Here is a 12496-nt window from a genome sequence, read left to right on the forward strand (position 1 = left end):
ACGCAGTCATTTTATGCTTCGGAGACCATCCTCATCACGTGCATCGATTGCGTTCTTGATGTTGCGTAATGACTGACCTCATGGAATTCAAGTCTCAATCAAAAACTCCAATTCACCACAAGTATCTACACTGTTGCACCCGCTTACTACCTCTGTCCCTCCCGCTCCTCCTCAGCCCCATCCTTACGTGCCTAGTCCACCATCAGCATCCCCATCATTCTTTCCCCTCACCACCAAGAAAGACACTTACCAACAGCGCATTCCCGCCCCCGAGCTCCCTGTCCAGCCCCCCCGGAAACGCCCTCGGCACAGCCGGCTTATCAGGATAATACGGCAGCACGATAGCGCACAGTCCGAGCACGCTCGCAACAAATGTGCCGAGCAGCACGGCGCCCCAGCCGGGCGTGAAGTGGCGGTCCTGCTCTGTCGAGAACATGCCCAGGATGTCGTTGTCCTCGTGCACGGGCTCGCCGTAGTTGCGCCGCTCTTGCTTGTCCCACCAGTCGGCGTAGGGGTCGCGGAATTGGCGCTTCTCGGCGGGCGGGTTGATGTAGCCGCCGTTCTGTAGGGGGTGGTCAGTTGGGTGGTGGAGCTTGGGGTGGTGATGCGAGGGAGGCGGGAGTGCGCACCATGCCTGGGTCTTCGATGTCGGCTTGGGTAATGTGTCGGATCTGGGTGAGGGTGGTGCGTGATACTGCGGGCTGGAGGGCGCGAGTGAGCGGGCGCGCCGCTGCGATTCGGCGGGACAGCATCTGGAGGACTATCAGCACTGGTGCTAGTGAATATATTCGCATTGGGTGTACCTTGAAGGTGTAGAGGGCTACCTGCCGTACGGCTGCCCTCGAAGGGTAGATGAGGTCAAGGTGAAGGTGGAGCACGGAGACACGCCAAGGCGCGCTAGCGACTTGTCCTTTACGCTGTCGGTTCCGTTTCTGAACATCCCCATACAAACCAGACGAACCCGACCAAATCCACTCCTCACGCCCGCGCAAAGCGTGCTACTCGATTTTCGACAACGGCATTGCTTTCGTACGATTGCTGGCTTCTATTTGATACTATATTTGCGATAATATACGTTTGCTTGATGCGCCGGCTGGGGGTCAGTCCAATCTAGGCGGCGCTGATTGTCCCTTGCTGAGAATGCAAAACGGAGAGCGCGCCGCCCACGTCAAACACATCGACACAACCACGGACGCGCAGGCAGAACACACGAACTCGGTCAACGAAGCGACAGCAGCACTCAACGCCGCGTCTGTATATACAAACGGCATCAACTCCTCCCTTCAGAATGACGAAAGCACGCTCGAAGATGACAGCATTCCTGCGCGGCCGAGCAAGAAGCGCCGACTCAACGATCCCCTTAAGGAACTGCGCCCTTCGCCATCGCGACCCACCTCGCCGCCGTGGAAGAAGTTCGCAGTCGAGGGACCGACCTCGCTCATAGTAGGTGGCAGGAGAATCTCGTCGCGCAACAACCCTACCGCCGCCGAGACCCAGTCGCAGCCACAGCCACAGCCGGATGACAACAAGCGGCGAACGAGGGGCGTGGTTCATGAGACACCTGGTGCTCCGCGTCCGAGGGGCACGTCACTGCGGAACGGTACACAGCCAGCGTCGGCGGGGAAGGCCAAGGGAAAGGGCCATCAGTCGGATGGAAACTCTGCGGCAAAAGCTGAGTTCAAAATCCCTTCACCAAAGGTGCACCGAAAGGCAAAGCCCTCCGTGGACGCGTCGCAACCACCACCTTCGCCTCGACCCGATGGAAAGACTGGTGAAAAGGTATCGGCCAAGCGTCGGCAGTCTCCATCGCCACCGGACCGTCGTAAGAAGCGCCGTTCACACAGGGTTAGCGACCTCTCAGCCGGAGATGCTATCGAGGCGCCAAAAAACACACACAAGGCCACTTCGGATACCTTTACCGGCCCGTCGCCACGTCTGCGATTGAAGCTTCGTGCGCCCACAATCCCGCTTCTGCATCCAGGCCACATTCCCGCGCCTCGTAAATATCCTTCCTTTCGCGAATGGTTCGAAAGCGAAGATGCTCTGGACGAAGATGACAAGAAGGATCGGACAACCGATGAGCGGGTGCGCGCGGAGGTAGACATTCGGTTAAGACTACTTAGAGAAGGCCAGCCTGGAGGTTTGCTGTCCGCAGAGCGATGCTCGCTCTACGCGCTCGACTCTCCAACCGAGCCTCCTGCGCAGTATGGACCGTGGGATCACATCGCGCAGCATGCGGTGTACTTCCAGAAGTTGCAACAGAGGGAGTCCTTGAACCACAGGAAACTTGCTAAGACTCTGGCGATCGACTGCGCGACTTGGTACAGGGAATTGATCACCAATGCAAAATACCATGGCAAGTACCAGAGCTGGATCATCCCGGAAGACGTGGTAGCACCGACGGCAGAGGAGATTGCTGCCGCAGCTGTGGCGCTAGAAAAGGCGCGATATAAAGGTTTGATGCGGGATCTGGTGCAGTCGTGGGAGCTTGTCAAGCAGGAGGTGGATAAGCTGAAGCTTGCAAGATACGAGGAAGAGCAGCGGTTGCTGGGCAGAGAAGAGATGAATAAGATGCTGGGGAAGTCGGCCGCCTTGCTCGGACAGCGGCTGAGACGTCCGTCTGACGTGTCGAGCGTAGAGGGAGAGGAAGAATATTCCTCAGCGACCGACACTGGAAATGACGATCAGAATGAGTATGATGAGAGCGTGGATCTGGAAGACGACGTAGGAATGGTAGGTGAGGCCATAGGAAGTCCTCGAAGTTCTAAAGCTGAAGAATCGGAAGACCCTGAGAATATGTCCAACAGTGAAGATGAACCGGAGGAGCTTGGAAGGGATGATGATGCTGGCCTTACTCAGGAGCAACTGCGGGAAAAGTACCAGGACCTTCCGAAAGCGCCCGCGAATGACGATCAAGTGGACGAGGATGACTCGGGTGATGAAGACGGCGTCGAAGCGCAGTCACCTGGTTTAGAGGGAATGCTAGATCTTCCAGGTAGACAAGGGCAAGACAATGACGGCAAAAGCGAGGAGCCTGAAGTCCAAGTTGACGGCGATGCGCCGGAAGATCCATACCAGGGCATTGATCCATCCCAGGTGAAGCTCGAAGAAGTCGACGAGGTCTTGATGGACGACACTGACGAGCCTACGACCGATGAAGACATGTCAGAGTCCGATGACGAGCAGACGGTTGGGACGGAGGATGAAGATGCAGACGAGAGAAGTGAAGATGAAGACGGCGCAGATAATCCTCTATGGGAATTTTTCTCGAGCAAAAAAGTTGAAGAGCTCAAGGCTGGAGATATCACAGGATCAACAGAGAATAAGGAGAAGGCTTCAGTCAACCACGGTGTTCCTTTAGTCGCGCCGGACGTTGTTGATGGACTCCCAGCATCTGAAGACCTTGAAGGGCGGCCAACGAGCGCTCAAACGGCAGGCATAGAACGGATGCCGGAAGTAGGGAAGAATGGCGAGGCGCAGCCTGCATCAACGGACGGCGCAGCCAGCAGCCATTTTTCGCCTAGGACCAGTTCCGTTGGCCCCCTTGAGTCACTTCAGCAAACCGACAGTCGAGCCTTGAGCCGTACGAGGACACCTCCAACGACAGTGAACACGCCCATATCAGTCAAGACCGAGGTCCCATCGCTTCTGCGAGGTACCCTTCGAGAGTATCAGCATCATGGTCTAGACTGGCTTGCAGGTCTCTACGCCGGTAATACTAACGGCATTCTTGCTGATGAGATGGGTCTCGGCAAAACTATACAGACCATCGCGCTTCTTGCTCACCTAGCAGATCATGGTGCATGGGGCCCACACCTGGTTGTCGTACCCACGAGCGTCATGCTCAACTGGGAAATGGAATTTAAGAAGTTTTGTCCGGGCTTCAAAGTGCTCACTTACTATGGAGACATCGAGGAGCGGAGGAGGAAGCGCAGTGGCTGGAGGGATGACGACAAATGGAACGTAGTCATCACATCCTATCAGCTGATCCTCAAAGATGCGGCGGCCTTCAAGCAGCGTGGTTGGTTGTACCTCATTCTTGATGAGGCTCATAACATCAAGAACTTTCAGACGCAGCGTTGGCAGACGCTCCTCAATTTCAGAACACAGAAGCGCCTTCTGCTCACCGGCACACCCCTGCAAAATAACTTATCCGAGCTGTGGTCCCTGTTGTTCTTCCTCATGCCCTCCGGCGATGACGGTCAAGGTGGTTTCACCGGCCTGCACAACTTCACGACTGCAATGAGTAGGCCGACGAACCAGATCCTCGAGCAGGGAAAGCAACAGCTGGATGCTGAAGCTCAAGCTACAGTAGATCAACTACATAGTATCCTGCGGCCGTACTTGCTCCGAAGACTGAAAGCAGACGTGGAAAAGCAGATGCCAGGCAAATACGAGCACGTCATATACTGCCGCCTATCCAAGCGCCAACGCCAGCTGTACGACGAGTTCATGGGACGGACCGAAGTCAGGCAGACCCTAGCATCTGGCAACTACATGTCAATCATCAACTGCCTGATGTCCCTCCGGAAGGTGTGCAATCATCCAGACCTGTTCGAGACGAGACAGATAACGACCTCGTTCGCTATGAGAGAGCCAGTCACTGGAACGCGTAGGTCTGCTATCGCAGATTACGAGATCAAGGAGTTCTTTGTCCGCAAGCGATTGCTGCAGAAAGCTGACGAGCAGGTCAGCCTAGAGCATCTCAACCTCATGCTAGTCCGGAATGAGTCCTCATCAGCACTTGACGCAAAGCGAAGTACACAGCTGTCTGCTGTCCGTCCGCTCGAGGATCTAATAGAGCACCAGGTACGGACTATCGGCCATGAGAGCGATTTTGATGGCTCCTCTATTGGCTCTATACTTGCATATGCGGCCCAGAAAGCGGAGCGGTCAAAGCTGGAGCATTTGAAGCACTGCCTCGACCTGACTCGCCGGCGAGCCCAGAGGCGGCCAGTCTACGGCACTGGCTTGCTGAGGCGGCTGGCCCTGGACCTGCAAGATCGTCTGGTCTTACGTACACCACGACGAGCCGCTAATTCGACGGACTGGTATCTGAACCATTCCCCGCTACTCCAGAAAATGATTCTAGGCGTGGAGGAGAGGTCTCAGATGATGCATCCCTACGTTCAAAAATTTGCGTGCATTACGCCGACAGTCGTTGCAGACGGCATGCCCGCGCTTACGCTAACCCCGTCTGGAGTTTCCATAGTCCGCCAGGCTCAACAGCTCTGCCCCCGCGACCCGTTCCATGAAGCTCGGATGCGCCTCTCTATCGCCTTCCCAGACAAACGCCTGCTACAGTACGACTGTGGGAAGCTCCAGCGCCTCGACGCCCTCCTCCGCCAACTACAAGCCGGCGGTCACCGCGCCCTCATCTTCACTCAGATGACCAAGGTCCTCGACATCCTCGAACAATTCCTAAACATCCACGGCCACCGCTACCTCCGCCTCGATGGCGCCACCAAGATCGAACAGCGCCAAATCCTCACCGACCGCTTCAACAACGACCCGCGCATCCTCGCCTTCATCCTATCCTCGCGCTCCGGCGGCCTCGGCATCAATCTCACAGGCGCCGACACCGTAATCTTCTACGACCTCGACTGGAACCCGGCGATGGACAAGCAATGCCAAGACCGCTGCCACCGCATCGGCCAGACGCGCGACGTCCACATCTACCGCTTCGTCTCCGAGCACACCATCGAAGCCAACATCCTGCGCAAGTCGAATCAAAAACGCCTCCTCGACGACGTCATCATCCAGAAAGGCGACTTCACGACCGACTACTTCAACCGCATGAGCTATCGCGACGCGTTCGACGACAGCGGCTCCGCTGCCACCGAGACGGAGGAAGACAAAGAGGCCTCGGCGGCCATGGACCGCGTGCTCGGCAACGTTACGGGCCTTGGGCAGGTCCTTGAGTCTGTTGAGGACAAGGAGGATACGGAGGCCGCGAAGGTCGCCCAGAAGGAAATAGTGCACGACGTCCAGGTCGACCAGGCGGATTTCCAGGAGTCTGGTCATCCGAGTGCGACGCCAAAGGCTTCGGTGCCCCCGACGCCACAGGCGGCGAACGGACCGGATGTTGAGACGGCGGGGCAGAGTGGCGCGTTGCTGAGGGCGGCGGAGACGGTCAGATATGAGGATGAGGAGAGGATGCACGTGGATGAGTTCATGCTCAGGCATCTGATGTGGGAAAGGAGGGACGAGAAGTTCGTGCCGCCGAGGGACAGGCGGGAGCGGAGGGATCGGAGGGGGAGAGATCGGAATAGGAAGAGGTGAGGCGATGAGGGGTGTGTGCATTGTGAGGCGTAGGGTATGACTTTGTGTCAATGGGGGTTTAGAAGATTGGGCATTGGTCTGTACGCTACAACTGGTGTATCTCTCTCCTTTTAGGGATTGGATGGGACCGATGTACCATAAATTAGTGCCCTCGCGGGACAAAAAATGAAGCACCATTGAAGCATTCGATTTAGTTGAAAGTGACTAGTGCCGTGAGGCTCTCCATGATGTACCATTCTTGTTAGCAGCGGAGACACAATGATTCGTGAAACTTAGAGGCTAACCCCCAGATGCGGCTCTCCATGTCAGCGGAGGTTTGGCGGACGTGGCGTGCATGCGGCGTCCTTTATCGACCCCAGCCTTTCACATGGCGGTGGACCTACCACCATTGCAGACCGAGCATCTTTCGCAGTTGCTGCCAATCTTCAGTTGTGTTTCGCAGACATCTGCAAAATTCAAGTCATTCGGCAAGAACGGAGCATACCTATGCTAAATCTTGCCATTGATGAAGAGCTTTCTAGGCCCCTCTTTACGCATGGCGTTCACAATCAATCTACTACGATTCACCTTCTCCTACAGCGAGGAGCTTCGCTTGATACCTTATATAAAGACAAAACCGCTTTCCAGGCGCCGTGTCTTTTCGAGCGTCATTTGGATGTCACAAAAGCATCGCTGATCGAGGTTTTCTTAGAGTATAGTCAAGATCCGGACACTAACATCCTACGGGAGGAGGAGGTAGGGACACAGGAATCGATTGAGAGAATCTCAAACACTCTTTCATCAAACTGTCAGTATACCAACGTCATCTTTATCGTCTCCGTCATCGCTGTAACTGTCGTCATCGTCGCCCTCATCAATGCAGATTTGCAGATGAAACCGGGCCGTTAGATCTAGATCTAACTCGATGCAGGATACAAGGTGACCCTTAAAGCAGTGGGAGCCGGCATGCAATGGTGCGTAAAGCTAAAGCTTGTTTTCCCGAGGTTTCATAATGGGAATGTTGAATCTCAAATATCGGATAATGCGAAGGCAATAATGCTTTCGCACTTTTGCTTTCCAACAGGGAACATTGTGTCATGCCTTCCATCAAATCCGTGAAGGAACAAAAGCAGGGATCAATCTGTCAATGACGATGAATTGGATTAGGTATCCTTTATAATCGCCGTCTTCCCTTCACATTCAGCTGTTCATATCCCGGCGCAAAGCATTCGGCAATTTAGAACAATCTCCTAGAGCCGCTAGGCTCGGTACAGCAGTACTATTTCACGCAGTAATATTTCAACATGTTAGGTCCAACGTCTATATTGTCAGGACGGCACTGGTATGCAGCTCCATGTGAAGTGAATGCCTATAACTTATTAAATAGTTATAGTAACATCGCCTAGGCAAGAACGGATTCTAAACTTCACGCCAGCCTGGTTCATGGTTGCAATGGGTAAGAGTTAATTGGCCATGACACAAGCGATCACTGATGCACGTAGGAACTGGCGCAATCCAGCAAGCGCTCGTGAACTTCCCATATCCTATTACCGGCGCATCCTACTGGATGCGGAACCTGGGGTACTGTTTCTGGGTTCGTCGTCCATTTTCAACACTAGCGATCATGTACTGATAGAGATTCAGATTCTTGACATCTTACTTTTCTGCTTCTTTACGGTGATGCTAGCGGTTCGCTACATAACGCATCCTACCCTCATAAATAAAAACATCACCGAGTTTCCTAGCTCCTCCTATTTTGGAGCCATACCAATCGTATGCTAATTCCTATCCGCAAAGTTGCTCTGTTGCGGTATACTGACACTCTCTTAGGCGCTCGACACGATTATCATCGGTATAGTATCTTACTATAACTACCGTCCTAGTGCTATGTGGGTCGCATTTGGCCTGTGGTGGGTAGCTCTAGCCTTAACCTTACTGGTTAGTATAGGTCTACTTATCGTGCAGGTCTCGGGGCAGCCACAGCACAGCATTACGGATGTAGCGGGACTGTGAGCCTCTTGTGCCTTCTGAAATTGTACATCCTACTGACATCCTTTTAGTTGGCTTATGACGTGCGTTCCGATGCTGGTTACTGCTGCAACTGGCTCAACTATCATCCAGTATCTTGGGACGATCAGTACGAAATGCAGCATTACTATACTGATCATCTCGTTCCTGCTCTGGAGCCTGGGCACTACTCAGATCCACTTGATTATTGCCGTGTACTTCTGGCGCCTGGTCTCCTCGAAGCTGCCTCCGAATCAGCTTCTGGCTTCAGGCTTTCTGCCCTTGGCACCGCTTGGTAAGACTGGGCTATTTTCATGTTAAAAGCGGACAGAGAACTCATACGGATCGTGATAACAGGCCAAGGCGCATACGGCATCCAGCAATTGTCCATCTACCTCGCCAATTATCTCCGGACACAGCACTATGCCCCCACTCAATCCTCTCCCCCACCGCTTCCCCAAGGCACGTTGGACTCCACCGCCGAAGTGATCCACTGGCTAGGCATTCTCCTCTCCCTCTTCTTCCTCGCGCATGCCACATTCTGGCTCGTCCAAGCTAGCTCAGCGATGATCTCTCGCAAGCCCAAGTCCTTCAATATCGGCATGTGGGGCCTTACCTTCCCAATAGCGTCGTACGCCAACGCATGGTCATACCTCAGCCGCGACTTGCGCAACGACGGTATGCGAGGATGGGCGGCAACGACTACGGTCGCTGTCGTTGTTATTTGGCTTGTCCTTGCGCTCATAACGACGTGGCTGGGGTTATTCAAGGGCGAGCTGTTCAATGAGCCTGGACTGGAAGAGTGGATCCCTCAGGAGAAGAGGGATGAAGAAACTGAGACCGGGCAGTCCAGTGGTCAGAGTAGCTCGAGCGAGCAGGATGGCAGTGCCAACAGACGGCAAGGGAGAGAAGCGGATCAAGCGTAGATGTTTTGGTGTATCCCGTCAAGTTCTGGTCGGGGCTTTGTATCGAGTGCGAGTTGGTGCGCACCGAATAAACTCCTTAGAAATGGACTCAGAGTCTAGTGCTTCGAGGACGGGTTTAGTGTTTTCGACAACAGGTTAAGCGCTCACTGTGAGGCGTTGCTAATCTGTGATATCATCACACTTCCCCCTCACCAAAGTCCCCTTGCGCAGTGGAAACAAGCTTTAGCTCCTGGTCTAGAGCGTGCACTAAAGTCTTATCGTCCGAGTCTCACAGGTATTTCCGCCATCGGAGCAGATGGTTACACATTATGAGAAACGGCCAGCGCTGGCGAGCGAGAAACGAGTGGCCGGACGTGCTGCGTTCGAGAGCTGATTCTGCTTAAGCAGCAGAGATGGGATTCAGAAGACAAACCCTTCTAATGCAGGCTCTAGCCGTGCCGCTCTGCACCATTCCGTCACTGCGATCATTCGCCCATGCGTTAGCTAAGGAGTCTGGTCCGGATCGCTCTCACTACAGACCTGAAGGTATTATCGTGTGATGGTAAGTTTGCTGAGATCTGGGGAGTAGGAAACCAACATATCCTTTACGAGGCAGAGCGTGAATATGCACCTGAATATAGAACGCTGTTGATTCTCAGATATTGGATACTGCGAAGGCAACAGTGCGTTCGCACTTTTGCTTTTCAACAAACGCCTTCCTTGCAAGTAACAGGTACCTATCTTAACTCGTTAAGGTGTCATAACGCTGGCCAAGCCGCAGGTTAAGCTTGTCGGATCACGGAGATTCCCTGATTCACGCAGGGCGGCAAACCGCAAGATAGTACCTAGCAATGATAATTCTTATCATCCCTCACACCATTACTGCAACCTTATCTCCCGATCTCTACAAGCATCCCCCGGGCAGGAACCAGGAACCCACCAAAGCCACACGGGTGGGCTTTTAGCCCTTGACCAATAGGGTTGATTTTAGTTGTTGCCGATCTTGTGAGTCTGGCCATCGAGAGAACACAGGATGCAAGGTAAACCAACAGAGTCGATGTGGCATGCGAGGGCTTGAGATAGGACGAGGCAATTGAAGAATGGATGCCGCAACCACAATGGTGCTATGAAGCAGTTGTTACGTCGAGGGCGCCTTAGCTGCACCAAGTAAGGTTTGAGAAATGAAGTTTGCTGTGAGGTGATGGTATGATCTGAGTGTAAATTTACCTTAGATCCATTCTCACCTCCGGCACTCCAATATTCGCTCGGCAGCCTGCAGCCATCCCTACGCAGATCCCCACGGAAACACGGGGAGACGCACGTTTCAGCCGGAGATGCCATTTCAGTCTGCCATGGACGGGTAACCGTTTTATGCATGCTAGAAGGCTAGATGGGACCGGCATCGCAGACTTCCCCACGCGGAATTGTTCAGCGCCGGAAAAGGCCCGAAAAGCCCAGATTCCAAATTCAAGCCGCGCCCGCCGCCTCTGGTTAACTTACCACTTTAGTGATCTCCTTTCAAGGCTGACGGACAAGCTTTAACGGTTCTCTACGTAGACGTGCAAGGAGCAGCTCAGACCAATGCACGTCGGCCGTCGGACGTGTCGTCGATGCTGTCATGGACCACCTACCTCACCTTCGTAAGGGGCCGGCTATCTTCAGACGCAGAAGTGGCGACATCACGACAGCCAACCGCTAGAATTCTTATATGGTAGGTATAATCTCACTCCCTCAGACAATAGGTAGGTAGTTTGGAGCCTGTCATCCATCAGATCTCTCGTTGTTGCGCTCTCCATCGTATTCAATCTGTAACTATAACCACGGACGTCGAGCTTCCCGACGATGGACCTCCACCCTCTCGATAAGCGGTACAATGTCTTCTCCGAGAATCCCAAGGGCGCGGACGAGAACATCACGGTGCGCGGGAGCAAGCTGTACTGGGCCATCTTCGCCATCATGATGTTCTCCACCATATGCTTTATTGTGTGGGCTTACACGAAGCCGCGGCTGGAGCGCCCTTTCCATTACATCACGGCTTCCATCACGATGGGTATTATCTCCTTCTCTCTCTCTTGCTAAATGCTGGCTTGATTGGTTGGAGGTTAGCAGCTCATGAACGAACGAATGAATGATTAACGATGGGTCATTATCACAGTGGCATCGGTCGCATACTTCACCATGGCCTCCAATCTTGGTGGCACGCCTATCGGTATTGAATTCATTCGAAGCGGCGTCGTCGCGGGTTTAACGCGCCAGATCTTTTACGTCCGGTATATCGACTGGGTCATCACGACCCCGCTGTTGCTAATGGAGCTGGGACTTACGGCCGGCCTGCCATGGAACAATATCCTATGGATCTTGCTGTTGGATGAAGTGATGATCATCACGTACGTTGGATCTCCTTCTCTTCGTCATTGACAATCGTGTGTGCTTTGGGGACGCGGTATATGAACTGACTTATATCTGTTTGTGCAGCGGCCTTGTCGGCGCCCTAGTCCGCAGCAGCTACAAATGGGGCTACTTCGCCTTTGGCTGCGCCGCGCTGCTGCTCATCGGGTGGGAAATCATCTTGCCCAGCAGCGGCAACGCAAGATTCATTGGTGCAGACGTGCATAAGCACTACATCATGCTCGGCATGTATCTCATAGTTCTATGGTACGTGTTCTCCTCACCTCACCTCACCTCCCCTCCCTCTTTCCTTCCATCCGGACCCTTCTTGGAGATGTGGAAAGGCAAGAAGGCAAGGAGGAAGGAAGCCATGTCCGCCAAATCATCATATGTTGACCCATCCTACCCTACACACAGGTTCCTCTACCCCATCGCCTGGGGCCTCTGCGAAGGCGGCAACGTCATTTCGTCCGACAGCGAAGCAATCTTCTACGGCATCCTCGACGTCCTCGCCAAGCCCGTCTATGGCGTCATTCTCCTCATCGTCCACGAGAAGATCCAGCTCGATCGCCTGGGATTGGGGGATACGATCGTTAACCCGAGTCAGCCGCTGTTGAGGAGCGGACCAGGCGAGGAGTATCACGCTGAGGTTGGACGGATGGGGGAGGGGGTCGAGAGGGTTCATGGCATGAATTTTAGGACGGCGAGTTCGATGCGGAGTGCTGCCGCGAAGGAGAATGGTATGGATGGTCATAGTTCGGCGTAAGCGCGAGAGGCTTTGACTTGAGTAGGCGGCAGGGAAGGAGCGGGTAGGTGATGGTTGTACTGCATGATACGATGGAGGGTAATTGACAATGTCGGACGGTTTGTTTAATGAGATCATGGTGCTTCAGCAAAACACGATATCTAAGCTGGATAGCAGTACATTTGTCAAG

The 12496-nt window shown here is 53.8% G+C and overlaps 4 protein-coding genes across 4 annotated transcripts; 3 read left to right on the forward strand and 1 right to left on the reverse strand.

The window, feature by feature from the left end:
* Positions 1-214: 214 nt before the first annotated feature.
* On the reverse strand, positions 215-752 carry W97_06344 (NADH dehydrogenase (ubiquinone) 1 beta subcomplex 8; the record flags this gene model as incomplete). Its single annotated transcript, XM_007784218.1, has 2 exons — positions 215-562; positions 630-752. 2 exons carry the CDS (start codon positions 750-752, stop codon positions 215-217), a joined length of 471 nt encoding a protein of 156 aa, XP_007782408.1.
* Positions 753-1140: 388 nt separating this feature from the next.
* Positions 1141-6282, forward strand: W97_06345 (uncharacterized protein; the record flags this gene model as incomplete). Its single annotated transcript, XM_007784219.1, has 1 exon — positions 1141-6282. The coding sequence occupies one exon, from the start codon at positions 1141-1143 to the stop codon at positions 6280-6282; it is 5142 nt and encodes a 1713-aa protein (XP_007782409.1).
* Positions 6283-7565: 1283 nt separating this feature from the next.
* Positions 7566-9194, forward strand: W97_06346 (uncharacterized protein; the record flags this gene model as incomplete). The annotated part of the gene is made up of 7 exons (XM_007784220.1): positions 7566-7603; positions 7668-7717; positions 7764-7855; positions 7906-8034; positions 8092-8270; positions 8322-8563; positions 8626-9194. 7 exons carry the CDS (start codon positions 7566-7568, stop codon positions 9192-9194), a joined length of 1299 nt encoding a protein of 432 aa, XP_007782410.1.
* Positions 9195-11015: 1821 nt separating this feature from the next.
* On the forward strand, positions 11016-12327 carry W97_06347 (uncharacterized protein; the record flags this gene model as incomplete). The annotated part of the gene is made up of 3 exons (XM_007784221.1): positions 11016-11223; positions 11329-11560; positions 11649-12327. 3 exons carry the CDS (start codon positions 11016-11018, stop codon positions 12325-12327), a joined length of 1119 nt encoding a protein of 372 aa, XP_007782411.1.
* Positions 12328-12496: the final 169 nt, after the last annotated feature.

This window comes from Coniosporium apollinis (assembly GCF_000281105.1).
Source record: "Coniosporium apollinis CBS 100218 chromosome Unknown supercont1.32, whole genome shotgun sequence".
NCBI classification, from domain to species: Eukaryota; Fungi; Ascomycota; class Dothideomycetes; genus Coniosporium; species Coniosporium apollinis.